This window comes from Pseudogymnoascus destructans (genome assembly GCF_001641265.1).
Source record: "Pseudogymnoascus destructans isolate 20631-21 unplaced genomic scaffold scaffold_1, whole genome shotgun sequence".
Classification (NCBI taxonomy): domain Eukaryota; kingdom Fungi; phylum Ascomycota; class Leotiomycetes; order Thelebolales; family Thelebolaceae; genus Pseudogymnoascus; species Pseudogymnoascus destructans.
Genome location: NW_020167520.1, coordinates 643,960 through 669,511, shown reverse-complemented (window position 1 = coordinate 669,511; position 25,552 = coordinate 643,960). Strand labels below are relative to the sequence as shown.

Genomic DNA, 25,552 nt, shown 5'->3' with positions numbered 1-25,552 from the left:
AAAATTCATCGGAAATCGCTACGTACTCGTACTTCCCCCATCCACACCACCAACCTCAAACCCCCCCCAATCACCAAAGTACCTTTCCCTACAGCACGACATACAAAAGATACCTACCATCCCATTTCCCATCTCATTCATAAAATAAGTACCATCTGTAGTCCCGCCGCCAAGCCTCGAAAGCCACTCGCGAACGCCTTCGACACGGAACGAAGTTATTGTCATCCACTCTTTTGTATCTCCTTCAACAATCCATCCTAGGCACGTCAACCACGAAAAAGCCACCACCGTTCTCCCCAATAATTTACCAACTACAAACAGCTGTCTGTTGTGAATACAGATTCACACAGCAGTAGTTGCTGACACTCGTTCATATCTATTGGTAGAGAGAAACATCACCTTCGTTTTTGATCTTGCCCTGCGAAATTCAAACAACCACCACCACCGACCAGAGACATACCAACCTTTTTCCGCGAACGGCCTCACGATCACGATCCTACCAGCCCTCATCGTCAATCCTCATCCGCACCGACGCACATACACGCATCGACGGCCAACCCCCCCCCCCCCCCCCCCCCCCCCCCCGACCCGAATACATACCTGCCCTTGCTGCATACAGTGCAGGTCAGATATCCCGTCACAAAAGCAAGCGCCCAACACGCCTCAATATCCACCGAACTTATACTATCGTAGCTCGCGTCAAGTTACAACACAGCGTCCGTGTGCGCGCGTGAACTGGCGCCATTGGCACCGAAGCCTCCTTCCAGCTGCCACATCTGTCGTGCTGGGAATAGTGCGCCGACTTCTCCCATTTGGGCAAGATGGCTCCGACAGCTTCTCGACTGAGGATCCTCTCAGGTCCGTCTATCTCTCTAACCCAATTGATCTCCCATACTGTTCTTCATCTGCCCCCAACCCTCAACCCCGGTCCCGCCTACTCTGTCCCGTACCTCCAAGTTAGGACAAATGCAACTACGCTTCCTACCTTCGCTTTTTTAAAACTTCCCGTCCCTGTTGCTCTCCGACTCACCTGCGCGTCTGCCGATGAACTGTCAAAGATGGGCGACGCAATGCTAATGGAAGTCTGTGTAGTGGGCGGAAATGCAGTGTCGGCCTTCCTCTCGTGGAGGCTTCAAGCAACCAACGCTTGCGATGTGACGTTGGTATGGAAGTCGGGTTTCGATATGGTCTCTCAATACGGCATTTCATTCAAGTGAGTTTCTGGATGGACAATTCGTCAATGTCAAACCATGAATACTGACAGCTTGCCTTCAGATCGACAGCGTTTGGTAACGAGCGATTCAAGCCGCGGCATGGTAAGTTCGATCTGCCAGCTTCTTCGAATCGCCGCTGACTTTAATCCCCAGTTGTCCGGACACCAGAAGAAGCTGCGGCCAGCAAAGAGGGTGCTTTCGATTACGTTCTACTTTGTGTCAAGGCCCTTCCCGATATTTACGACCTCGCGGCTGTAATTGAGTCGGTGGTCACTCCTCAACACACCTGCATTCTCGTCAACACGACACACACTCTCGGCGTCGAGGCGCATCTCGAACAGCGGTTCCCGACTAACGTTGTCCTATCCCTGGTATCCGGCGCGGAACTCACACAGCTTGGCGTCAGTGAATTCGAGCACAAGGCATCCACAGAGGTCTGGGTGGGCGCTGCGAATAAGAACGCAGCTATACCGGCGTCGATACAACAGGACATGGCTGAGGCGCTTGCAATGACGCTGAGCACCGGACAAGTGGACTGCAAGGTGTCGCGCAACATCCGCCAACAGCAGTATGACCGAATGATCGGGTATGGATATCACAGTTCCTATGAGAAACGCACGCTAACTATTTTCTAGACCGATAGCTTTCCACCCACTGAGTGTTCTCATGGAGACTCCGTCCCACGCCGCTCTGCTCGAGAAGACGGCTGTCTTGCCGATGATCAAGGATGTGATGGACGAACTACTACGCATAGCCGAAGCACAGGGGTGCACTTTCCTGAAAGGATTCCCGGAAAAGACCCTCGAAGAAATGGTCCGGCCATCCGAGTCGAATAGCATCATGTACCAGGATTTCATGGCGAGGAGACCGATGGAGGTCGAAACTTACTTGGGGTCGCCTATCAAACTTGCACAGGCGGTTGGCCTGAAGGTGCCCCGAATCGAAACGTTGTACGCGCTGTTGCACAGCGTCAACATCGTGAACCAACAGAAGCCCAAGGAAGCCGCAGTGACCCCTGCTCTGAACGGGAATGGCCAGTTTCCGACACGGTTATCGTCAGCCCCGACGCCACGACCGATGAACGGACCTAATGGTGCTCCCAATGGAATGATGAACGGGATGGGCAGAGGACGAGGAAGGGCTCCATCGATGGGACCACCACCTGGAATGAGACGTGGAGGACCAATGAACGGCGCTCCAAACGGCTACGGACGGCCGCCTCCGAATGGCTATGGATCTCGCCAACAGTCGAGACGCGGGTCTATTGATAATGAGCTGGCGGACGACTTCAGCCATGTTGTGCTCTACGACGACATCCCAGAAGGCGCTTCCAACAACATGGGTGACGATATGGCGCTTCGCGAGCGTGAACTGATATTCAGACAGCGCGAGATTAACATGAGGGAACAAGAGATGCGCATGAGGCGTGGACCACCACCAGGACCCAGAAGAGGCGGCGCAACCCCATCCATCCGGAATGGCGGCTTCGACGATGACGACGACGACGATGACGAGTACTTCGACCCGACTAGCCGTCCTGCACCACCGCTTATCGACCCGGACAACTTCGACATGATGAGCGTCACCTCGCGACGCAACCGCAAGGCGCCTAGCATCAACCAGAGCAAGATGCGCAGCAATCCCGAAGGCGACTCCAGGAGGGGATACGGCCAGAGGCCCATGCAATCCAGCAGGAACCGATCTAGCGCCAGGTTAATCGGCAGCTTACCCGGCACGCACGACTCCATTATGGACGACCCGCTGATGGGCTACTCGTCGAACCGCTACGGTAATGTAGATCGCCAATCGCTAGGACAGGATTCAAGAGCCGCCTCATTAACGTCAGCACGACTCGATGAACTGCAGTTTGGCGGCGGCCACATGAACGGACCCTTCCCTCGCCGGACAAGCCAATCCCCTGGAAACCCCTACAGCCCGCAACTCGGCCGCGGCAACGGCCGACCCTCGCCACCCAACGGACACATGGGATACCCACCTAATGGCCGCCCATCTCCACCTGGAGGCATGAGGCAGCCGATACCACAGTACCCACCAGGACAGGGCAATACGGTTGCGCCGCAGCAAGTCGAGCAGCATGCAGGGGTGAGCGCCCTCCACCTGCCCAAAGGGCCCGTAAACAACCGAAGTCTGACTGGTAGTGCGAGCGCCAGCGCGGGGAGTGGTGATAGTGCACACATCGACTCCGAGAATTCGGCACACAGCAGCCAGAGCAGTCTCGGGCCGCGATTCCCCGTTGGGGTACGGTGAGCTGGTTCGGGGGTCTCCCGGGGTGGAGACCCGGCCGCGCCAAGCGTGGTGATGGGGGAGGGTAGACATGGAGACGGCGCGGTGACGAAAGCGCCTGTCAGCCAGGCAAGGGGCCTCCCTTTAGCAACACGAGAACGGCACACACCACCAGACCATGACTGCTTTACCCGATTATAACGCAATACATATACTCAAGTCATCGAAAACTACTACTACTACTCTTCGCACACCAAAACCTTTTTTCACCAACTCGACCCAGCGAGGCGAGGGTCACGGGAAGGGGGCGCTTTAATCACGATTACTGGCTGCGTGGTTTAATAATGAATATTGGGCTTCTTTTTTTTTTTTACTATAGAGATTCGATTTTATCTCGACTGGGGGGGACTGCCGGCAGACGGACGCGCGCATATATGCTCGATATAAGGGCACCACGCGGACGGACGGATGTTGGCTTCTTTTTTCCTTCTCTCGAGGGAGGATTTGAATGGCGGGGCTGGGATGGGGGTTATCTATACCGGACCGGGGTGGACTTGGTAATACGTCTAATTGTCATTGGGCATTTCTGCATGGTTCCGCGGCGTTCTGTCGTTTTTTTCGACATCCTTTTTTCGTGTTTTGTGTTTTTTTTTTTTTTTTTTGTGCTGGGAAGGAAGGTGGGGAGGTATACAGATCCCTCTTTTTTATTACACCCGCCTTACTACTACTACGCTACTACTACTACTACTATTACCGTCCTTGTGTTCATCTTTTTTATTACTTTTTTTATTACTGGAAACGGAAACTCTCTTTTGTTTGGGTGTTGTGGGATGGGTGGTGTTGTGGGATGGTATGGGTGGGGTTTGGGGGATGGATGGGGCGTGTGGGTTGTGTGGGGGGGACTTTTGTATGGGTGGGTGGGTGCGAGTGAGGGGATGATAGGGGTAGATGGGGGGATGAAAAAGGAGTGATGTTTTGTGCTGCGCTGTGTTGTGCTTTGTGTGAATTTGCAAAATAATGAATGTGATGTGACTGGGTGTGAGTGTATGTGCTGCCTCCCTTCTCTGTTAACGACCGAGCCCATTGATTCAGCAGGGAAGAATACAACGAAACCAAAATACTATCGATCTATCCTGTCGAATCATCTGCGACAGGCGGCCAACAATAGCAATTGCTGCAATACTATCGGGCAAGTCAGCTCACTCTCACGACCGCCTCACGCCGACACGCAGACGAGCTTCGAAGCCGTAGAGGCGCGCGATGTTGCTGTGGCTGATGAGGAGAGTGCCGGGGTGGGTGGGTGAGGGGTACGGGTGTGGCATTGATGACTCTGGTGGTGAGGGGGACGGCGGCGTCCCTGGAATGGCTAGACAAGGGGGAGACAAGGGGATTGGGGATGGGGAGGAAGTGACGTTGGATAGGGAGTGAAGTGTTGTCTACGTGATGGATAGTCTACACCAGCACAAAATTTCTAAAAATAACTTTCATCACTGGTTGAGGGTTTGAGAAACTTCAGGCTAGGTAGCTTGAAGTTTCTCAAACCCTCAACCAGCCCTATCTACCAAACATACTCCCAGCCAACCGCCGGCGGCGTCCTCTTCAACCTTCCCGGCGGCGATGACACATGCTGTTTTGAAATCCGGAAGATCCCATCCTGCTCCACCAGCACAGCCTGGAGCGCCACAAACCCGTCTTCATCCGCCTTACTATCCAGAGCTTGCACGGTCGAATCGATGAAACTCTGTTGGTAGATCGGGAGTTCGTGGCCATAGATCGAATAATGCCTCATCTCAACCACCCGCTTATTCTTTAGATCGAGGGTAATCAGAATCCGATTCGGCCAGGCTGCATAGCCACACAGTGAAATGTGCTCCATGAAAACGAACAGCCGCCGGGGAGTCTGGGAAATCCACGCAACGAATCCCCTAACCGGATTCGCGACCGCGTCGTCTACTTCGAACTCGTTGTGGATCAACAAGAAGCGGTTCGCGCTATCCACAACGGCAGGGCCTCCTTGCGAAACTTGCGGCAGACGCGCGGGCTGTTTGGGGCGGCTTCGGCGGTCGTTGAAGTTGCTTTGTGGGTAGGCGGTGGCGTCGCGGGGACTGCCTTCGGTTTTGCGGCGGCGCTCTTCTTGGCATCTGCCGATTAGGAAGGTGCGCTTTGTGGTGATTATGTGGGAGAATATGAGGACTCGAATCTCGGCGGGGAGGTCTAGTAGTTTTTGACGCTGGTTTGGTGGAAGGGGGATGGTGGTTACTGGGTTGGCGCGCCTGGGATGTTTGGGGGCGTTGCAGTTCTGCGTCTGCTCGTTTCGCCTCGAGGTTTCTTAACCTCAATGACCGCCTTGGTGTGGTTTCCATGTGCGGTGTAAAATTGTTGGGATAGGATGGGACTGTGCATGTATCGAGCCTTTGGAGATTTGGCGGGGGTGAGGGAGCATGAAGGTATAAGGATGGATGGACGATGCGGCCTTGGTTACATATGCCACAATCGACTTAGGCCAATTAGATTTATATATTTAAAGTAGAGTATATTAATAGACATGTCAAGAGTATAAAACATAGGAACCTTTGCTACATCCTATTATAGGCACTACTTCAATTCTCTTCTTGCCTTCCGTTCCATTCTCGATCAAAAACTGTGTTAGAGGAAATGTTAAGGATGGTGCCAGCCTTTTTCATAAAGGAGTCGTTAAGTACAGCGTATGTCATGAACATCATCCCGTTTATGTTCCTGTTGTTCATCTGTAAGATGTCTGAAATTGAAAGGTCTTGGAAGGCTGCTGGGGCTCCGAGCGCAAGACCGGCCTGTTAGTGAAGGTTTGATCACTTAGATTGCGTTCGACATTTTACGTTTTTAAAATATCAATGTCACCCATCTCCTTGATTGCATTCTTTACTCCCGCCTTGACACCTTCGTAGTCCTGAATGTCCACAGAAGCATAGTACTTGCTTTTGATACTTTCCGAAAGGTCCGCTAGTTTAGACTATTTTGTGTGAGAGTGTTAGTTTGGTAAATTGGCATGGCTGCTCACTTCTGTTCTAGAGAATAAAATAAATTTGACCCTTCTCAGCTAACGCCAGCGCGATCTGCTTTCCCATACCAATTGAAGCACCAGTGTTATTGTAAAGCAGCTAACATCAAGAGGCTAAAGGATGTACGAGGAGTATGGTAGCATATAGAGAGTGATTATCTTCTGTTCTATATAGTAGTGTTGAAATTGAGCTAAGAGGTGGCTTGTTACAGCTCGCCCTACTATTAGCGTAACATTAGGGGAAGGATCATAGAGTTTCCATAATCTAGGATGATCTAGGTTACATAGGATCATGAGGATTAAGGAGACTTATAAAGGATCATAGAGTTTCTATAAACTAGGATGATCTAGGTCATGGGATCATAGGGGATTGAGGAGAGTCATGATGGCTTATGATAATAGTATGATCTAGTATAAGATCCATTTAGCACAACACTACTATATAAGTAGATAGTTAGTTCTTAGATAGGAGCTTCGTGCTCAACTTAATATAGTATTCTTTACAATACTATAACGTGTTACTTAGAAAGCCTTTGTGTCTAATCCCCCGCCTCCTCTGTTAAGTTAAACCTTTACATAATAAACCTCTATGCATCCTATCATTTAGGAAGTAGCATTACATGGCTCTTATGTTCGTTAAGAATAAGAAGGCAATAGGTTCTAATCGTACAAGTGTTAGTATGTTAATTAAAGTGTTAAATCTACTTATATCTAGTTAAATTTAAAGTCTACCCATTCTTACTTAGTATAATCACCTAATTGTCTAGCAATCCTAAGTCCTCGTACTAAGCTAAGAGGTGATTCTAATGAGGGGTTAAGTTGGTTTATAAGAGGGGGGTTGTCTTCGCTTGGTGGTTGGGGGGTGTGATGTGATGCGGATGCGGATGCGGATGCGGATGGATTTGGCAGGGGTAAGCATGGAATGCACACAAAGCCATCATTCGTCGAGGCTCGAATACGCACAAAGGGATTCATTGTTCTATGAGGCTCAAGTGCACATAAGGCCATTCAAAGCCATTCGTTGTTCAACAACACTCGAATACAGATAAAGACTTCGTTGCTACTTATTCCATTGTTCACCTCCTTGGTCTCATGGAAATTCTTTATATCCGAACAGCAGGACTATTATTCATCATCAAACCCTCATCACCGCTATATTCAATCCAATCCTCATTTCAAGATGACAATGCTCATTCATCATGGCCCTATAAGTATCCTCACTTCGTCCCTCACCAAACTCCTTTTCTCTCCAGACCATTCTTCACTTGATTTACCTGGCGTAGATCACTCAACGCAGCCAAGCCACACGAGAACTGGGTGCATTGATGCGCCCTCCTGTCATCACATCACTTAAACCACGCGTTATTCACGACACCGGCAAACACGGCTTTCAAAAAAAGAATCACAAGTTTTTTTTTAATATCTTGGTAAGACACAAGACAAGACAAGACAAGAAATTTACCCCCTCGCCCAGTCCATCCAGTAGTAGTCCCATAAAAAAAACACAAAAGTTGCCAGCGCGTAAAAACTTCCTACTCCGGGTCCGTCACTAGGCTAACTAGGGCCCCTAAAACTGCGTGGCTACCCATCCCTTTGGCGCTCAAGCGGTAGGTGCTGAGAGCGCGAGATAGGGGACTTTGCAAGAGTTGAGAGAGGCCCGACGGGAAAAATGCGGGGTTGTGCATCTAACTCGCCATGTAGGTGCTGGCATCGATACCGCCCTCTGGGAACTCACTGTAAGGGGTTAGAATTTCGTTCACATATAAATTTCACTAGGAGGGTGCAACTTACGGAAGTGCAACCTCGAAGCGCTTCTCAATATCCTTCAGGACCTGCTGGTCGGGCTCGCTGCTCACGAAGGAGATAGAGACACCCTTGGATCCGAAACGACCAGCACGACCGACACGATGGAGGTAGGAGTCGGCGTCACCGGGTAGATCGTAGTTGATGGCAAGGTTGATACGCTCGATATCAATACCACGTCCGAAGACGTCGGTAGCGACACAGATACGCTTGTTGAACTCCTTGAACTCCGTGTAGCGCTTGATACTAGGGTATTGTTAGATGCATAAAGGATAAACGGGCTAGAAAGTACAAACCGCTCTTCTTGGCTAACACCAGAGTGAACTGCGATAGACGGGAAGTTACACTCGCGGAGGAGCTTGTCGAGCTCAGTGGCGCGCAGGGTGCTCTTGACAAAGATGATGACCTGGTTAAACTGCATATCGTCAAGAAGCTCATTGAGCTTGCGGTTCTTCTCCTTCTCATCAAGCTTGATGTAGTACTGCTGAAGGCCGTGCAGGGTAAGCTTGGTGTCGTCATCAACGTAAATCTCAAGAGGGTTCTGCATGAACTTCTTGCAGATCGGGCGGACTTCCTGGGACAGGGTGGCGCTGAACATCATGACTTGCTTCTGGGTTGGCGTGGCGCGGAAGATCTCCTGGACGTCGCGGCGCATGTCTGGAATGGGAGTCAGTACCTTCTGACCTTATGTGCGGAAATATACCATACCAATCTGATCGAGCATCTTGTCACACTCATCGAGGACGAAGACCTTGACGCTTCCGAGGCGGAGGTGCTTGTCACGGACTAAGGCATTCAAACGACCGGGGGTGGCGACGATGATGTGCGGGTGGGTGTCCTTGTTCTTCAGGATCTCGGCATCCTTCTGGATCGGGGTTCCACCGTAGAAGACAGCGGTCTTGACCTCTGGCATATACTTGCTGAATCTGGCGTATTCGTTCTTGATCTGGTAGGCCAACTCGCGAGTGTGGCACATAACGAGAACGGAGCACTCTCCGGACACCGGCTCAACTTGTTGAAGGGTGGTCAGGACAAAGACGGCAGTCTTACCAAGACCGGATTTGGCCTGGCAGAGAACGTCGGTTCCGAGAATTGCCTGAGGAATACACACTTGCTGGACTGTAGAATAAAGCGGGCCGAGTCAGATATAGTTTTCTCAAATTGAGTAGGATGTGTACGATCGCAGCGTCCGTCCATCATCGCAGCATCACCAAATAGACAAAGCTTAACGTTCGCGACGGCCTCATCGGGGCTCGATCTGTTCATGCCATAGTCGGGATATATGATATCCTGAGATTTCGCTCAAATATAAATATCCCTTGGAAGTCATAAATTCGCAAGCAAGTCGATCCTGGAGTCTCTTCGTGATGCCAGTTTTATATCTCCCACCACGACACTCTCCATCCGCACGTTGCTCATGCAACCCCCAAGTTTTCTTTCGAGAAAACCTCGGAAAGATTCTCAAGAATTTGAGATAGGCCATTGGCAGAGACATCCAGGATCACTCGTGTTGTTGGACGCTCCTCCAGCGTGATTTGGTTGTTCTTTTTGCTTGCGAGATGGACGGACGGACGGTTCAAGAAGGGTAACGACGAAGCTTAGGGGTGAAAAACTAACCCTCCGATGGATGCTCGAAACCGCAATCAGTGATGGCCCGGAGAAGCTCTGGCTTCAGCAGGAAGTCGCGGAAACCGGTCGCGTGGATGCCGACGTATGATCCCTTCTTGTCAGGGTTACCTCCAGATACGGTCAGATCGCCCTCCTTGGCCTCTCCATTTCCTGCACCAGCAGCTGGCGCTGTGGTCTTTGTCTCAAGCTCATCATCGGAGTAATCGATGAGATCTTCTTCGGTAGACATGATGTGTGCTGGTTATGATCGGAGTTGAAGGTGTGGCAAAGTTGGTTTCGATGTCACTCGCGACCTCTATGGAAGGTCTTGGAACAAAGCGGTATGCGAAACTGCTATGCCAGTTATGGGTGATGTATGTTCTATGACGCGAAATTGATGTCGATGGTACCGATCTATAAAGTGGTCGAGGTTCGAATTCGATAGAATGAATTCAGGTGAGGTTGTTATTGATGTTGCCAGAGGACATGTTCTGACAGGCAAACCGATTCGAATTGTGCGCTAACGCGCTAAGCCAGGCACAGCTAGCTCGGATGCGGCTCAACTTGGCACGTTGTAATTTATATCAATGAGGGAACTTTGGAGATTCTCTTATATGATTGGAGACATATCATGGCCAAAGCAAAGCAGGCAAAGGGTGCCAACGTGCCTCACAAGGCTTTGCATAGCAGGTTGTCTTATTTATACCAGGCGGCGACCTATCTATCAGCCCAGGAGAAAACTTCCACAGCTCCAGCTATTCCTACCCCTCCACCAGTTCCCTCTCAACCCCACCTACAAAATGCCGGCGATGAAAGCGGTCACAACCAAGTACCGGCTGAGCCCCAGCCAGCCTCTTCTCAATTTCTCACGAGAGTGCTACTTTCAGACCTCCGCACTGTCTCGATGAAAATGCAGATCCGCCTATCTCCAGGCATGAAACACACGATATGCAAACGCTGTGACGCACTGTTACAAGACGGCTCAACCTGCGTGACAAAGATCGAAAACAAGAGCAAGAATGGAAGGAAGCCCTGGGCCGATGTGCTGGTACGGACGTGCGGCAACTGTGGCTGCAAGAAGCGATTCCCCGTCAATGCGGAGAGGCAACCGCGGCGACCGAACCGGGTGTCTAAAGCTACGACTCAAGTCGGTTGAAAGTATGCCAAGGGTGGCGTTTGATACTGAATCAAACCCGGGAAATATGATTACTGCCCGATTATCGGCCGCGCCAGCTATGAGATCCCCACGGAGGTTGACCCCCGCAAGGTTGCCCGAAGGAGTCATCGTATGAGTCTTACGGCGAAGACTGATGGAAGCCAGTCAGCATTCTCAGTCAGCTGTGTAGAAGATTAGTGCCAGGCTGACAAAAGAGTGTGCCACAAAGGTACTGCTCAAAGCCACCCAACTGGCTCAGCCACTGGATTGTAAAGGGGACGTTGGTTTGGCTGGCATGACAGCCAACGCTGGAACTACGGAATGGGGAGGTGATGGGCGTGCCTGCCCCAGGTATACACTACATATTGAAAGCCATACATTGGCTCTTAGGGCCTGAAAGTCCAGTATCATAGAAATGAAAGAAGATAGCCTCAAAACGTAACTGGTTATCGTAGGTTACTCATCGCACATGATTTCATCACGGTCTCCAGTGTAAATTAGAAACCCGAAAAATGGAGGGAGCTCAATGTCATTGTCAAGCAGAAGCAAGAACGATTCGTCCGATGTACAAATGCGCCTATGGTATGCGTCCCATCCTCCACAGACAATCGGCGCCATCCAGGAGAGACAAAACTCCACTCCTAAAACCACCGTCCATCTGATCCGGGCACATCCTCCACAATTTCCGTGTGCAAGACTTTCCCAGCTATCCCGTCCCGTCCATGGCTGGTCGTTTAGGCAGTTGGGTTGGGGTTCATCTGCGCGTAGGTCAGTATTTGGGTTCGTGGTCTCAAGGACAGAGGTTTGACAAACCTTCCTCTTTCCTCCGGTGAGGGTGACGTTGACGAAACGGCGGGTGTACTGAATGCGCTTCTTGGCGCGGCCCTTAGGGGTCTTCTTCTTCTCTTGCGGCTCGACCTATCGTAGAATATCAGCGTCCGGTTCGAATATTCGCGTCGTAGTCCATCCATAATATCGTCGAAGCTCCCAAAGTCGTCGCGCTCAAATCGCTGACGTTTCCCGTTGTCACAGAAAACTCGTCGTCGATTGAGCCCTTCGAGCGAGCTTTTCGCTCCTCCCAACCCTCTTTCCATCCTCCAAAGCAACGCAGTTTCAGAGATCATCGTACCTTTGGTGTCTGAGACTTGACCTTTCCGGCACGTGCGAGGGATCCGTGGACTTTTCCCATGATGGCGGTTTATCGATTTCGTGGATGAGATCGACTGTTGATGGCGTTGCGATGGAAAGTTGTCGTCGTCGAGGTTCCAGTGACTCTCTCTGCTCGCCTCTCGCTTAACGCTCCTTCTTGGTTCGGTTGATAGGGTTTCCAAATTTCAAACCCCGTTAAGTCACATGACTGTATTTCATGATTACTCATTAATTAGTCACCATGTATACACATGACTTGCATCACATGATGTGACTAACAATTATGCCTCGGTATATCACGGGGTCTGGGATAGGTTGGCATCGGAGAAAATCGGTCTTACGATAAGGTTGGAGGGTGCCGAGGTACGGATCCCGGCCGATAACGATCCTATCGTCATTCAAGGGACAAGGGCAGGTGTATCTAAATTGTAGATATACAGAATCTTCAACATATCGTTCATTGTTGCGCCTGGAGAAACTCACGATTCTATCAGAAATGGTGTATTGCAGATCGGCTTCTACGTAGAACTGATGCATGCATGGGTAGTTATCAGCTATCTTATGACGTAGCGCAGGACTCCAACTGTGATGATTGCAAAGTTGCAAGCCGAAGCCGCCTCCAATTGAGCTTCCCCACACTATCACAAGCGAATCCGATGTCTGCAAAGACCTGGGCCCCTCCGTCTACGCTCGGAGACATGGGCGGACATGAGTGGTGTATACTGTAGATTTTCAAAAGATGCCGAATATCAAGTAGCCGTTACCTCTTTTGTACCACTGTAGCCACTCAAATAGCAGTAATGTCAAAATCGTCACCATTTTGGTACCGGAGGCTCGCGGACTTCCTCACCCGTTCTCCAAGTCACTCTCCCCATATATGCATCGAGTTTCCCCTCATATATCTTGCCCTTCCCCGCCCAGGTATACCATAAACTTCATCACCGCAAATCTATACAGATATTTTCGCAAAGATGGCTAGCATTGATTCTATCATCCAGGGTGTCAACATCACTGGCGCCATCAACGAGTCCTACAAGAAGATTCTCACCAAGGATGCTATCGCTTTCCTTGCCCTCCTCCACAGATCCTTCGACCCAAGGAGGAAAGAGCTTCTCCACCGCCGTGTGATCAGGCAAGCAGAGCTTGACAGAGGCGCCCTCCCAGATTTCCTCCCAGAGACCAAGCACATCAGAGACGATGCGACGTGGAGGGCAGCAGTACCAGCACCAGGGTTGGCTGACCGCAGAGTCGAGATCACTGGCCCAACTGACAGGAAAATGATCATCAACGCCTTAAACTCGAATGTCTGGACTTATATGGCCGATTTGGAAGGTATGTGGTCCCAGATATTCCCAATTCCAAGTTGCGAGACTGACATGCTTTGTTCTCAGATTCCAGCGCCCCAACCTGGGCCAACATGATCGGTGGCCAGGTTAACCTCTACGATGCCATCCGCAGACAGGTGGACTTCAAGCTCGGCGGAAAGGAGTACAAGCTCCGCACAGACCGCGCCCTGCCAACTCTGATTGTCAGGCCGAGAGGATGGCACCTGGAGGAGAAGCACTTCACCGTTGACGGCGAGCCGATCTCGGGATCGCTCTTCGACTTCGGTCTTTACTTCTTCCACAACGCCAAGGAGCTCGTCAAGCGTGGCCATGGACCATACTTCTACCTCCCAAAGATGGAGTCTCACCTCGAGGCCCGTCTGTGGAACGACGTCTTCAATCTTGCCCAAGACAAGATCGGCATGGCAAGAGGCACCATCCGTGGTACCGTCCTTATCGAGACCATCCTGGCCGCCTTCGAGATGGACGAGATCATCTTCGAGTTGAGGGATCACAGCTCCGGACTTAACTGCGGACGTTGGGATTACATCTTCAGTGTGATCAAGAAGTTCCGCCAGAACCCCAACTTCATCCTCCCAGACCGTTCGGCCGTCACAATGACTGTCCCATTCATGGACGCCTACGTCAAGCTCCTCATCCAGACCTGCCACAAGCGCCAGGTCGCCGCCATGGGAGGAATGGCCGCCCAGATCCCCATCAAGGACGACAAGGCCGCCAACGACAAAGCCATGGAGGGTGTCTACGCCGACAAGCTCCGCGAGGTCAAGGCCGGCCACGACGGAACCTGGGTTGCTCACCCAGCCCTCGCATCCATCGCATCCGAGGTCTTCAACAAGCACATGCCCACACCTAACCAGTACTTCGTCCGCCGCGAGGATGTCAAGATCACCGCCAACGACTTGCTCAACATGAACGTCCCCGGCCAAATCACCGAGGGAGGTATCCGCAAGAACCTGAACATCGGTCTCGGATACATGGAGGGATGGCTCCGCGGCGTTGGCTGTATCCCTATCAACTACCTGATGGAGGATGCCGCTACCGCTGAGGTCAGCCGCAGTCAGCTTTGGCAGTGGGTTCGCCACGGTGTCTCCACCGCTGATGGCAAGAAGGTTGACAAGGCGTACGCGCTCAAGCTTCTCAAGGAGCAGACCGAGGAGCTGGCCTCCAAGGCACAGAAGGGCAACAAGTACCACCTCGCGGCACAGTACTTCGCTGGCCAGGTCACTGGTGAGGACTACGCCGACTTCTTGACCTCGTTGCTCTACAACGAGATCACCAGCGTGGGCACGGGATCGCCAGCTTCCAAGTTGTAGATTGTTACCCGCATCGTGATGACGCGTGGGGACTATCGGGCGCGTCTGTATTTGTTTATGACCTGCTTTCCAGCGATGATATCTGTAGGAACAGTCTTGATAGGAGATGGAGATGATGTGCTCTTGGGAATTATTTAAAATAGTTTGAAATATATCCTATGATCAAGAATGATAGTTATACATACTTGCCTCACCTGCTGCCCCAACGAGACTTCTAATTAAAATGTTGAGACTTCTAACTGTGTCACTCGCCCTTTCCTTATTCATGGTAACCTTCATACCAATCGCTCCTTTCGTATCAATTATAAGATTCCGGTGCTTTTGATATAAGCCTTCTCTGCTTCCGCTACGCCGCTACTCGCGCCAAGCCCTGCGGCTCCCACTTGGCGCGCACCCGCGGCCAAAATCCCGCCCTGAGGCACGCCTCGCCCATCCAATCAATCCCTCTCCTCCCATTGGCTACTAAGTGAGCACATTTGCGAGAGATAGATACACCTTCAGGCTCAACCGCCGCGCACGAAGACGTAAGGGTAGCGTAGCCAAGGGACGGCGCCATGGCCGCCGGTCCCACGAAGGTAGGTTGTGGTCAGGGGAGCGGGTTTATTGTCTCACCTTTTCCTTTTCTCCTTCTCTCTCATTATATTCTGCTCGTACGGTTATTAGACTTTTCTGCACCCCTTCCTGCATAAACAGGTTGAGCACGTTTTGGAGCGAATCTTGCTCACGGCGGCTTTATAAGGAACGGTGGACTCTTGGAAAGCTGGTGGTTACTGGATCGGATGGTTGTTTGAATAACTCAGACGAAGCAGCAAAGTCGCAGCAGGAATCGATAGACCGAATCTTCCAATTCAACCCACAGGAAATCAGCGACAATGGCGGACAACCCCTTCGCTACCAGCACCCCCACCTCCGGCGACGACATGTCCGGCATGGACATGTCCCACGGCTCCTCCCACGGCTCCTCCCACGGCTCCTCCTCCGGCATGTCCATGGTCATGACCTTCCAAAACAACCCCTCTACACCCCTCTTCAGCACTGCCTGGACTCCCACAGGCACCGGCTCTTACGCAGGGACCTGCATCTTCCTCATCGTTTTCGCGGTCCTCTTCCGGGTCCTGTTGGCGCTCAAGGCACGCCAGGAGGCGCGCTGGCTCGATTGTGAGATGCACCGCCGCTATGTCGCTGTTGCGGGGAAGCCGGGTCTGAGGGAGAGGGTTGCGCTGCATAAGGATGCGAAGGCTGTGGTGCTTAGTGAGAATGGGGTGGAAGAGGAGGTGGTGGTCGTGCAGCGGAAGGGGGAGATGACAAGTCCGTGGAGAGTTAGCGTTGATCCGTTGAGGGCGGTGGTAGATACGGTTATTGCCGGCATGGGATACTTGCTGTATGTGACACTCCTACTCCTGATTGTGGGTTGATGCTAACGGATCACAGAATGTTGGCGGTTATGACGATGAACGTGGGATATTTCCTCTCCGTCCTCGCCGGCGTTTTCCTAGGTAGCTTGGCGATAGGGCGGTACACCACGAGCTACGAGGGCCATTGATTGGAGGCTGAAAACGGGCTGCTTGGTCGTTACGATACAGACAATCGGGTCGGCGGCGTTAATGGGATAGGATACACACGGCCTGGCCAGGTATGGCATGTATGGGCTGTTATACGAGATATGATATATAAGAATACCACCTGTTCCGGATAGAAATCCATTAATATATTTTCCATCAGCGAAAATTCGGTTGGTGGCTAACATGCAGCTTCCTAATGGGCGAGAGAGACGTCCAATGCCGCTGCAGCTTGCCGCATTTGTCTCCTGGTTATCCTGGTAGAAAGTTTGTGCCTCGAAATCCTACGCGCGTCGCTGCGGTATTGCTCTTAGTAGTTTAGGTTGCTGATGTGAGGAATTCCCTCGAACTCCTGTCGCAGTTACTCGCGGCGACTGTACGCGTATTGGCGGAGGAAAGGCGCATGTGGACGTAGCTGTGTTCGTCATCAACGGCAAGGAGAATCGTATTTAGGGTTAGATGGTACTGTAGATGTAGACGGTTACGAGTCCATGGAAGTTGCAAGTCCGTTTTATTTAGAAATAAAATAGTGATCACTTAAATATGTCGTCACAACGGTGAAAGTGAAGCAATGCAGGTTTCAAAACCAGGAGATACTGTGCGGAAAACTTCCATCAATTTCGTTGCATCGTTTAAATAGAAATGCTAAGTAGATCAGCTTCGACATACGTAGATTCCCATATCTCCATCCCTACGTAAATCGCGCGGTACAAACCATTCCCCATCAAGCCATCCTTTTACCAAATCCAAACTTATCCAAACATCCCCCGCCTACACGCACTCCTCGCTCTTCAACCTCCTAAACTCCAACACCGCCTCCATATTTGGCACACACGCACTATCCTTAATCAAGTTCGACGGCCTATCTCCCCCCTTCCTCTCCGTATCCCCCTTCAACCTCACATCCCAATTCCTCAAAAACTCAATGAGCACAACCTTAATCTCATTACTAGCAAAGAACCTCCCAGGACACGCATGGGTCCCGTGTCCGAAGGACAAATTATCCTCGCCTGTTGTGACGAACTGGTGGCGGTTCTCCTTGCCAGGCATCTCGCGCAGCTTGTAGAAACGCAGGCCGTCGAAGACGGAGGGCGGGGCGTAGGAGGCAGGGTTGTATTCAGGTGAGAAGGTGGTGGTCCGGGTGGAACGGTGGATGGCTTGGGAGGCGAAGGCGAGGCGGGTGTTGGTGGGGATGGTGTGGCCGGTGGAGAGGGTAACAGGGGCGGTTGTCATGCGCTGCATGGAGACTGGAGGTTTTGTTAGAATGGGGCATGTTGAGGGGGTCAGGGGGACAAACTGATGCTGGGAGGTGAGAGTCTTTGGCTTTCTTTGAGGAAGCTGTCGAGCTTGCGGAGCTTCGTGTAGGAGGACTTCTTTAGCCTCGTGAATCCATCGCCATCGATGTCGTAGCCGTCTTCGGCGAGGACCTCTTTAATCTCCTCGCGGAGACCCTTGATATACTCAGGACGTGCAGCAAGATCGAAGACTACCTGCGAGAGTGCCATGGAGCTGGTGTGGATAGCTGCGAATGATACTAGATAGGCGATTAGTACACGTGCAGCTGGGCGTGGGGGCCGAGATACTCACGGGTCATCTGGGAGTTGGCCAAGTTCAGTGCGCTCGCCCGGTCCTTCTCAACAGTGTATTTGAGAACCCACGAGCAGAACGTGCCCTGCTGATCGTCGAACCCGCCTGAACCGGGCTTCTCACTGGCCTCTCTCTCAAGGAGGTCATTCAGGAGAGGCCGCAACAGGTCCGCACCATCCTGTCGGTGCTTTTTCAAGTCCTTAACTTCCTTTAGGTAGGGGCCAACGATGTTGCGGAGGTATGGGCTATATCTCTTGCAGGCATCGGAGGCCCGGATGCAAGCCCACGTGTAGTTGATCGTTGCTTTCAGCCACGCTTCATCGCGGCTCAGAGGCCGACCAACGAAGACGCGGCCGCTGAGAAGCGCGACTATCCGGGTGAGCTTGAAGTACACGGGCTGGGGCGTCCAGTCTTCGCATCGGCCAAATTCGGAGTTGATAGCATAGCGGGTCTCATCCTGGAGTCCATCGAGGACGCTGGCGAGGTGCCTGGTGAGGTCGATCTTAACGGCGGAGAGGAGCTCATGTGATTCTGCGCCAATGCCAGTTACCTTGCAAGTAAACATATGCTGGACGTCTTTCTTGAACGACACTTTGTTCTCTGGTAGGGACTTGATTTCATTCACGCATGCGTGTGGCAGAATAACCACCGGCGGGTTGGTTGGGAGGACAAACGGCGAATCGGGATACTTTTGGAGGTGTTAGCACACATGCCCAATCCTGTGTCTGATAGCACTGTGTGAACTTACCTTTGAGAAGCCCTCATCAAGAGCTCGATCATAGCCCAAGTCATCGCCCAACTCGACAACAGGGAAGTTAAGCCGCTGCGGGCGCTGGACGAAGTAGTATATGAGAGAGACGACGAGAAGAACGCCGGCAAGACTTGCTGCGGCGGGGGACTCAGCCGCGAAGTCCTTGAGAGCATCGACAAACATGTTGAAAGGGTGTGAGTCGACCTTCTAGACGACTGCAGATCTGTGGTGGGGATTAAACCACAAGGTAGAGTAAAATAGAGTTTTAGGGAAGGGCCAGCGGCCACGAAGAAAGATGCGGGATGAGCAAGAAGATATGGGAAGAGACAAACAAGATCGAGGACGATGTGACACAGAGGACGATAGACGCTTCATAAGGAGACAAATTGGATGTGCTGGTTAAATATATGTCTTACTTTCCATCACTAACTGCCCAGGCATCTTCCCCGGAGGAATGCGCCGATAGAGGAGCTTTGAGCATCGTCGGTTTCATTTGGGCCCGGTCTGCATGTACTGTAGTCCCATCGAGAATGGCTCGTCTACGGAGGTAATGTTCAAAAGTTTTGTGAGTGGATCGAGCATGGGACCCCAGAATTTGTGCACAACAGCATAAACTCGTGTATCGATCACATATATCTAGGCCCCCCACTCACAAAACTTACTTTCCGTACTAAGTAGGGGCCCGTCCCGATATTCCTTTAGTGGACGGCGGTGACTTGGCCAGTGCAGTTCTGCGTAGGCACTTTAATAATTGTTAAACCTGCAATGATCGTCTCCCCCCTTGTAGAAGTATAGTCTAATAAAAACCCGAGTAATGTTATGCTGCTTTAACTCTCGTACGTAAGTACGTGACGCGTTATATAATAATATAACGCGTCACGTACTTACTTACGTACGAGTGGTAACGTATTTCACATGCGAGTCGCCCACACAAGCGGCTCGTTCACCTCATTTCTCACTAAAAATTAGGAAATTTACAACATAATATCTCACAATAATAGATTTCAAAAATATATCGTTAGGTTTCCCTATGGATTTAAAGTCTTACATGTTAATTTTATAGTAATATATTTAGTAATTCTTAAGATACTAAGACATGGGTGATATCTACAACCTTAAAAACTAACATCTTAATAATTACTAAACTAATCACTCTACTCGGTAAGATCAAGGTATATGAATTCAAGCGCATAGGAAAAAGACTATAAAGATATTATGTTGTAATGAGGTGCTTGTGTGGGCGACTCGCATGTGAAATACGTTATATTATTATTTCTCGCAACTTTTTAAAACAGCGTCGAGGTGGAACTACGTACATGGTTCCCCTGTTAACAATTCTTGACCCAAAGTACGAGTATATGTAAATATGTCTCAAACCCCCTTGGCTTGTACATACTAGTTGACTCGGGATGGCTCCCTCCCGAAGAGGAGGCACAACATCATCCACGCGAGAGCAAGGAGGATAATATTTTCATAATTCCATAATAATTCCATAATTATACAAGAGCACAGCAGGAGGAGGAGGGGGTTCACATCGTTTCAGTGCCACAACGAATTTGTGGAGGCGGGGATGGTTTGGAGTAGTCTAGAGCCATATCGATCGGCCGGCTCTTGCGAACCCGAATGCCAGTGCGAGGAGTAAAGTGGACGGACGTTGGAGTATTACTGGACCTTCGACCCTTCCCAGATCAGCAGGTGGTCCGATGGAGTGTCTCTCCGAAACGTCGTTGTCCAACCAGTCGGAAGAGCAGCATTACGAGAGTAGAGTATCGCTCTGCCGTTTGTAGTACTCGTACGCGTACATCATGCTCGTATAAACATGTGCTCGTACTTCATTCTTGTGCTTCATATATCCGTGCTTGGAATCAAGGTTTTGTGCTTGTATAACTGTCATCATGTCGGTACGCAACCGACAAGGCTACGAAGCTGAGAGGGGGCTAACCGAGCGTTACATGTCCCACTAGTACAGCGTTCCGAGCCAGCTCCACATTGCACTGAACGAGGTTCACAATCGCCGAATATTTAAAATACCCTATCGAACAAGCACGGCGACGCGCACAGGGCGCCACAAACGCAGTAAGGGATGGCATCCTCATCACGCGGGCCCCCGCGCCTGAGCACAGCACCGAGCAGCATCAAGCCGCGTCAACTTGTACGTCTCCCCCCCCCCCCGGCCCGATCTTCCCCTCCGAAACCCCCGACTCATCTGGAATGAGCGCGTAGTATACTGTACTGGCCAAGCTAGCTGACATTCTCGCGCTATAGTCCCACCTCCACGCGCAACTGGCCCAGCTGAGCGCCAATCTGGCGGATCTCGAGAATCTGGTACGCATGACGAGTGTGCAGGCCGAGTGTGTACGGGGGCTAGGAGGGTGGCATGGGGGGTTGTGAGTTTTTCTCTTTTCTGGGTTTCGGGGCGCGGGAAGCTGGAATGGGGGCTAATACAAGTGATAGATTCATGGCTGCCTCGAAGGTGTTGGGGGAGGAGACTGTGGCGGGGGGTGGACAGGAGGGGTCGCAGGCGGGAGATACGTGAGGGAGAGAGGAAAGGAGGGATATTGCATACTCGAGTAAAGAGAGGGCCCGAGAGACTGGTTGGTAATGGATAGAGGGATGGCTGTGCGACGCCGACGTGATGGGTGGTGTGTGAGCCATGATGGATTTGGCATCACAAAGTGGCGGTCAGGGGATAGCTGAGCCCAGGGCCGGATGAACCATTACACAAGGGATGGATGTTGGGGGTGCGGGAGGAATCATTGCTCACAAGGGGTCGGAATTGGGGGCAAGGGCGGTGGCAAATGGAGTTAAGATACCTAGGCAGGACGGGGATTCGTGCGAGCTTTGTCAAGAAAGACATGGCATGTTCAGAAACACACAGAATATTACAACGAAATATGATCTTTGAAAGCCATGCATTCGCAACGAGATAATAAGCTATCTCTTCTACCCCCCTTGCAACGTCTCTCTCTCCATTAGCATGCAACAGGTCAATCATTACATGGCAACAAACCATCAACCACCCAAACGGCTCTCTTCGAGCAAAACTCAGGCAAACATGCATGAGGAACCGGGAAACCAAAAGATGGAAGTAATGAAAAGCCCGAGGGTGCATAAATATCTTGCACATGCAAGTTGTGTATCGCGGCGGTCTCCGACGACGGCGAAACTTAAGAGATGTTTTGGAAAGAGCAGCGTAATCGTTTTCGTTAAATCGTTGCATTGTTGTAATCTGAGTATGTAGATAGAAGGGTAGTCCTGTCGGATTTGCAAAGGCTAAACCAAAAGAAGGGAAGTATCAAGCATGTGTCTGCAGCTGTCAGCGGACGAGTTGAGACCAGAGGACCACGCACACCATCTCAATCTCTCGGTCGAACACGCCTGATAGTAGGGGCTGCACTGCCATCAGATCCATGGAGACGCTTCCGAGGCTGGATTGTCTGCACCATCGGAGCCATCGGTGCCGCTGGTGCCGTTGGTGCTACCTGTGGTCCTCCCCATCCAGCCTGCGGACTGGATAGGCCGTCCGTCATTATCGGACTGCCGTTCGCAATTGAAGCCGTCAAGGAGCTCATGCCCACTCGCCCTGACCGAGTGGGCCTTGCATCACCATTTTGATCTACCCCACGCATTGGCAGCGCGGATGACCCATCTGTATTTCTGCGTGCGGAGGTGCGTCGGCCCGCTTGATTATCTGGGGCATCGCTATCGATTTCAATTGGAAGAGCTTGCTGCGACACAGGAGGCGCACGTCGTCTCGAGGCCCCTGCTCCACCGCGAATCTGGATCATGTCGACATCAATGAATTGATAGGAATCAGCCCAGCATGTGTTGTTCAGCCGCAGGTCCTTGTTCTTCTGGCGGAGGTAGACGCGCATTTCCATGATGTCACCTTGGAGCATCGTGTCGGTTCTATCGTCCATATGGCGGAGGAGCAAGATTGCGGTGGCGACAACCTCGAGCGGTGAGAAGGTCCTGACGTGGGATGCCCCTCTATTCTTTAGGCCCTCCGGAGTAGGCGCAAAGCAACTGTTCTTCTTGATTGAGGATCCGGTGGGCGAATCCTTATCTGGCTCTGAGCACGATGCGATGAGCTCGGCATATTTGTCGAAAACCTTTTTGAATTTTCTCTTGACACTTTCGTTTAGGGATGGCGTATCCATAAGCAGCTTTGTGAGGTTTGATGGGGTGGCTTGGTAAGTTGGCTTCCATCCTGCTCCTTCTCTGTTCTTTTTCTTGTCGGCACTTGGAGACATGACTTCCATGATCTGGCAGAATATTGACATGATCTGACGGAAGCCAGAGGCCCTGCTCTGTCTACCTAGAGAGAGGACAGCTGGGTAATCGTTCTCATACTGCTTTGCAAAATTTGCCCATGGTGTCGACATGGCACGCATTTTTTCAGCTGGGGTAAGTGGCATCCCGCGTTGGACGAGCTGAAACATCGTCTCTTCAACAGAAGGCGTGAGTTTCTGGTATTCATAGCAGCAAAACATTCGAGACTCGAAAAACTTCTTTGTCTTCAGCGGAAGGATATTGTGGTTTGATTGCTTTTCAACACCGCCGACAATCGGGTGGCAGAAAAACCACTTCTTCGGTGGGTGCGACGAGTCGGACACTCCGATTTTGCCCTCCATGAACTTCTGAAGGGAGGTGAGACGTTGCTTTCCATCAACACAAATCCGACAATGTCGCATTATTTCTTCGCCGCTATCCAACGTCTCCCATTCTTCTAACACGTTGAAAATAATGGGGGGGATGAAGTAACCTTGCAGGACAGAGGCAATTAGGCCTGACGACCTCGTCTCATCCCAAACCACATCTCGCTGATACTCAGGGTCCAGCTTCAGGTATTTCGTCTTGCTCAAGTCTGCTTACGTGTCAGTATTAAATAGAGAATGGTTATGGCAAGGGACATACTATATAGACTCACTAGTGTACGCTGGACGATAAATGGGGATGCGACTTGGCGTATCTTAAAGTCGGCATCAGAGTACATAGGGACTCCATCGGCATCGGCAAGAAGCTCTTCTGCCTCATCGTCGACATCGACGAAGTCATCATGATCGTTATCGCCATCCCTCTCTGCTTTGACACGGACGCTTGGGTCACATCTGACTGGCGGGACGTAGTCATCTTGCGAGACCATCAAGGAAGATGACGGACCAGATGAGCTTGGGGGTCTTTGTGGCGGCATGTTTGGACTTTGGGCACGGTCGTGCCTTCTGTCCCAAGAGTGACCTGCTCATCCAAGTTAGCCATTGTATTGTAGGAGAATAAGCAAGAGCAGCTGTTATTTATGGTTTCTGATCTTAAATGTAAGATCTTCATCCCCGGAAAGTAGAAAGTGTTCGGACAAAGAACACTTGAATAGGGTTGAAAAGAATTCGCTTTGAACAAAGGGAGACGCAACACCAACGCAGCAGAGGGCTTGCAGTTGGGCGGTACGGGGATTGGTCCTTCAATAATAATAAAAAGGCATTGAAAACAGAGCACTGAAAGAAACAAGTGAAGTTGAGCTGGCGTAAGGGATGCACACAAATGAGCCTGCGCGGTATCCTTACAAGCCATATCGAGGTTGACTTGGAAAGTGGATTGAACTATAAAATCCAATGAAATTCATTTTCGAAACAGAGTGAAATCGCTCAGATAGCCCACGGAGGGACAGCCATAGCCCATGGATTGAAGTTGTGTTGCAACCTACATACAAATTGATGTGAACTGTAGTAGGTTCACGTTTTGGCTGGCTCTGAGAGTCCGGAAGCCAGCAGTGTAACGTGTGCTTTGATCGATTTGCAGACCAAGAGTCCACAAGAGGCTAGGCCAGAGTGGCTTGAGAGGTCAAGAAGTGAGGCATGGACTCTTGTCTTACCTGCGGTGTTGTCTGCAGGAAAGTTGGCAAGGATACACTTCTCCTTCTAAAGCAGTGGTGCAGTTGTGGTGCCTTGGTATAAATATAGGTGGAAGTAGAAAGTTATGTAAAAAGTGGTGTAGAAGGTAGAAGTGTTACCGCTCTCGGGAGAACTATTGGCCGTGTAGATTTCGGGTTGTAGAACACAAATAACGTACTTCACAAGCGAGCGCGCCACCTAGGTGAGCGCGCCACCTCGCGGCAACGCTTAAGAATAAACCTAAATTGCAACACCACTAACGTACATGTATAGCGAAAGCGCCAAACAAGCGAAAGCGCCAAAATGATGCGGTGACCAAACCCCCCAACTAAATGTTAAATTCCTCAACAACAAAACATGCCCCATAAAAACGATGAAAGCCAATTAGTGCTAGCTATCCAGGCTATGCAAAGCGACCCAAAGTTACGCCTTCGAGTTGCTGCTAGGATCTATTCTGTGGACCACCGCAAGCTAGGTCGTCGTCTAGAAGGTGTACCTTCACGACGCGATATCCAAGCCAACTCACGGAAATTAACTAACCTAGAGGAGTCCGTCCTTGTTCAGTATATACTCGACCTAGCTGCCAAAGGGTTTCCTCCTCGGCTGTCTGTTGTTGAAGATATGGCAAGTCGACTACTTGCAACACGCGACGCGTCACGCGTTGGGTCGCGTTGGGCTTCAAACTTTGTTAAGCGGCGTGTAGAGCTCCAGACACGCTTTCAGCGCAAATACGACTACCAGAGGGCTAAGTGCGAAGATCCAGAAGTTATTAATGGCTGGTTTGAGCTTGTGCGTAACACAATTGCGAAATATGGTATCGATGAAGCAGATATCTACAACTTTGATGAGACTGGGTTTATGATGGGCGTTATCTCAACTGCTATGGTTGTAACAAGC

At 51.0% G+C, this 25,552-nt stretch overlaps 10 protein-coding genes across 10 annotated transcripts; 5 read left to right on the top strand and 5 right to left on the bottom strand.

Moving 5' to 3' along the window:
- The first annotated feature begins 586 nt into the window (after nucleotides 1-586).
- Nucleotides 587-4,305, top strand: VC83_00197 (uncharacterized protein). The gene is made up of 5 exons (XM_024463893.1): nucleotides 587-858; nucleotides 1,093-1,213; nucleotides 1,276-1,316; nucleotides 1,368-1,800; nucleotides 1,850-4,305. Exons 1-5 carry the CDS (start codon nucleotides 822-824, stop codon nucleotides 3,480-3,482), a joined length of 2,265 nt encoding a protein of 754 aa, XP_024328116.1. The 5' UTR covers nucleotides 587-821; the 3' UTR covers nucleotides 3,483-4,305.
- Nucleotides 4,306-5,016: 711 nt separating this feature from the next.
- On the bottom strand, nucleotides 5,017-5,334 carry VC83_00196 (uncharacterized protein; the record flags this gene model as incomplete). The annotated part of the gene is made up of 1 exon (XM_024463892.1): nucleotides 5,017-5,334. One exon carries the CDS (start codon nucleotides 5,332-5,334, stop codon nucleotides 5,017-5,019), a length of 318 nt encoding a protein of 105 aa, XP_024328117.1.
- Nucleotides 5,335-7,529: 2,195 nt separating this feature from the next.
- On the bottom strand, nucleotides 7,530-10,372 carry SUB2 (Suppressor of the cold-sensitive snRNP biogenesis mutant brr1-1). The gene is made up of 5 exons (XM_024463891.1): nucleotides 9,916-10,372; nucleotides 9,007-9,417; nucleotides 8,595-8,955; nucleotides 8,287-8,544; nucleotides 7,530-8,229 (listed from the first exon to the last, which is right to left on the bottom strand). The coding sequence occupies exons 1-5, from the start codon at nucleotides 10,154-10,156 to the stop codon at nucleotides 8,181-8,183; spliced, it is 1,320 nt and encodes a 439-aa protein (XP_024328118.1). The 5' UTR covers nucleotides 10,157-10,372; the 3' UTR covers nucleotides 7,530-8,180.
- A 165-nt stretch (nucleotides 10,373-10,537) lies between these two features.
- Nucleotides 10,538-11,062, top strand: VC83_00194 (uncharacterized protein; the record flags this gene model as incomplete). Its single annotated transcript, XM_024463890.1, has 1 exon — nucleotides 10,538-11,062. The coding sequence occupies one exon, from the start codon at nucleotides 10,538-10,540 to the stop codon at nucleotides 11,060-11,062; it is 525 nt and encodes a 174-aa protein (XP_024328119.1).
- A 514-nt stretch (nucleotides 11,063-11,576) lies between these two features.
- Nucleotides 11,577-12,323, bottom strand: VC83_00193 (uncharacterized protein). The gene is made up of 3 exons (XM_024463889.1): nucleotides 12,192-12,323; nucleotides 11,876-11,980; nucleotides 11,577-11,820 (listed from the first exon to the last, which is right to left on the bottom strand). The coding sequence occupies exons 1-3, from the start codon at nucleotides 12,249-12,251 to the stop codon at nucleotides 11,797-11,799; spliced, it is 189 nt and encodes a 62-aa protein (XP_024328120.1). The 5' UTR covers nucleotides 12,252-12,323; the 3' UTR covers nucleotides 11,577-11,796.
- Nucleotides 12,324-13,072: 749 nt separating this feature from the next.
- On the top strand, nucleotides 13,073-15,082 carry ACU9 (Malate synthase, glyoxysomal). The gene is made up of 2 exons (XM_024463888.1): nucleotides 13,073-13,543; nucleotides 13,603-15,082. The coding sequence occupies exons 1-2, from the start codon at nucleotides 13,183-13,185 to the stop codon at nucleotides 14,868-14,870; spliced, it is 1,629 nt and encodes a 542-aa protein (XP_024328121.1). The 5' UTR covers nucleotides 13,073-13,182; the 3' UTR covers nucleotides 14,871-15,082.
- A 118-nt stretch (nucleotides 15,083-15,200) lies between these two features.
- VC83_00191 (uncharacterized protein) lies at nucleotides 15,201-16,862 on the top strand. The gene is made up of 2 exons (XM_024463887.1): nucleotides 15,201-16,251; nucleotides 16,302-16,862. The coding sequence occupies exons 1-2, from the start codon at nucleotides 15,743-15,745 to the stop codon at nucleotides 16,411-16,413; spliced, it is 621 nt and encodes a 206-aa protein (XP_024328122.1). The 5' UTR covers nucleotides 15,201-15,742; the 3' UTR covers nucleotides 16,414-16,862.
- Nucleotides 16,863-17,025: 163 nt separating this feature from the next.
- Nucleotides 17,026-19,520, bottom strand: VC83_00190 (uncharacterized protein). The gene is made up of 4 exons (XM_024463886.1): nucleotides 18,765-19,520; nucleotides 18,017-18,704; nucleotides 17,727-17,963; nucleotides 17,026-17,676 (listed from the first exon to the last, which is right to left on the bottom strand). Exons 1-4 carry the CDS (start codon nucleotides 18,948-18,950, stop codon nucleotides 17,201-17,203), a joined length of 1,587 nt encoding a protein of 528 aa, XP_024328123.1. The 5' UTR covers nucleotides 18,951-19,520; the 3' UTR covers nucleotides 17,026-17,200.
- A 1,330-nt stretch (nucleotides 19,521-20,850) lies between these two features.
- VC83_00189 (uncharacterized protein) lies at nucleotides 20,851-21,678 on the top strand (the record flags this gene model as incomplete). Its single annotated transcript, XM_024463885.1, has 3 exons — nucleotides 20,851-20,919; nucleotides 21,033-21,154; nucleotides 21,222-21,678. 3 exons carry the CDS (start codon nucleotides 20,851-20,853, stop codon nucleotides 21,301-21,303), a joined length of 273 nt encoding a protein of 90 aa, XP_024328472.1. The 3' UTR covers nucleotides 21,304-21,678.
- VC83_00188 (uncharacterized protein) lies at nucleotides 21,665-24,864 on the bottom strand. The gene is made up of 3 exons (XM_024463884.1): nucleotides 24,473-24,864; nucleotides 23,685-24,005; nucleotides 21,665-23,634 (listed from the first exon to the last, which is right to left on the bottom strand). Exons 2-3 carry the CDS (start codon nucleotides 23,959-23,961, stop codon nucleotides 22,124-22,126), a joined length of 1,788 nt encoding a protein of 595 aa, XP_024328471.1. The 5' UTR covers nucleotides 23,962-24,005; nucleotides 24,473-24,864; the 3' UTR covers nucleotides 21,665-22,123.
- Nucleotides 24,865-25,552: the final 688 nt, after the last annotated feature.

Excerpts from the sequence above, each read along its gene's own strand:
- VC83_00197 (XM_024463893.1), top strand. The coding sequence starts at position 822 with ATGGCTCCGACAGCTTCTCGACTGAGGATCCTCTCAG. Across the intron at positions 859-1,092 it reads TCGACTGAGGATCCTCTCAG|TGGGCGGAAATGCAGTGTCG; the intron begins GTCCGTCTATCT and ends AAGTCTGTGTAG. Across the intron at positions 1,317-1,367 it reads GCGATTCAAGCCGCGGCATG|TTGTCCGGACACCAGAAGAA; the intron begins GTAAGTTCGATC and ends TTTAATCCCCAG.
- SUB2 (XM_024463891.1), bottom strand. The coding sequence starts at position 10,156 with ATGTCTACCGAAGAAGATCTCATCGATTACTCCGATGATGAGCTTGAG. Across the intron at positions 8,545-8,594 it reads GGTGTTAGCCAAGAAGAGCG|TATCAAGCGCTACACGGAGT; the intron begins GTTTGTACTTTC and ends ACAATACCCTAG. Across the intron at positions 8,230-8,286 it reads CGCTTCGAGGTTGCACTTCC|TGAGTTCCCAGAGGGCGGTA; the intron begins GTAAGTTGCACC and ends AACCCCTTACAG.
- VC83_00193 (XM_024463889.1), bottom strand. The coding sequence starts at position 12,251 with ATGGGAAAAGTCCACGGATCCCTCGCACGTGCCGGAAAGGTCAAGTCT. Across the intron at positions 11,981-12,191 it reads TCAAGTCTCAGACACCAAAG|GTCGAGCCGCAAGAGAAGAA; the intron begins GTACGATGATCT and ends ATTCTACGATAG. Across the intron at positions 11,821-11,875 it reads TCACCGGAGGAAAGAGGAAG|ATGAACCCCAACCCAACTGC; the intron begins GTTTGTCAAACC and ends ACCTACGCGCAG.
- ACU9 (XM_024463888.1), top strand. The coding sequence starts at position 13,183 with ATGGCTAGCATTGATTCTATCATCCAGGGTGTCAACATCACTGGCGCC. Across the intron at positions 13,544-13,602 it reads TTATATGGCCGATTTGGAAG|ATTCCAGCGCCCCAACCTGG; the intron begins GTATGTGGTCCC and ends CTTTGTTCTCAG.
- VC83_00191 (XM_024463887.1), top strand. The coding sequence starts at position 15,743 with ATGGCGGACAACCCCTTCGCTACCAGCACCCCCACCTCCGGCGACGAC. Across the intron at positions 16,252-16,301 it reads GCCGGCATGGGATACTTGCT|AATGTTGGCGGTTATGACGA; the intron begins GTATGTGACACT and ends AACGGATCACAG.
- VC83_00190 (XM_024463886.1), bottom strand. The coding sequence starts at position 18,950 with ATGTTTGTCGATGCTCTCAAGGACTTCGCGGCTGAGTCCCCCGCCGCA. Across the intron at positions 18,705-18,764 it reads TTGATGAGGGCTTCTCAAAG|TATCCCGATTCGCCGTTTGT; the intron begins GTAAGTTCACAC and ends CACCTCCAAAAG. Across the intron at positions 17,677-17,726 it reads ACTCTCACCTCCCAGCATCA|TCTCCATGCAGCGCATGACA; the intron begins GTTTGTCCCCCT and ends CAAAACCTCCAG.
- VC83_00188 (XM_024463884.1), bottom strand. The coding sequence starts at position 23,961 with ATGCCGCCACAAAGACCCCCAAGCTCATCTGGTCCGTCATCTTCCTTG. Across the intron at positions 23,635-23,684 it reads TACACTAGTGAGTCTATATA|ACTTGAGCAAGACGAAATAC; the intron begins GTATGTCCCTTG and ends ACACGTAAGCAG.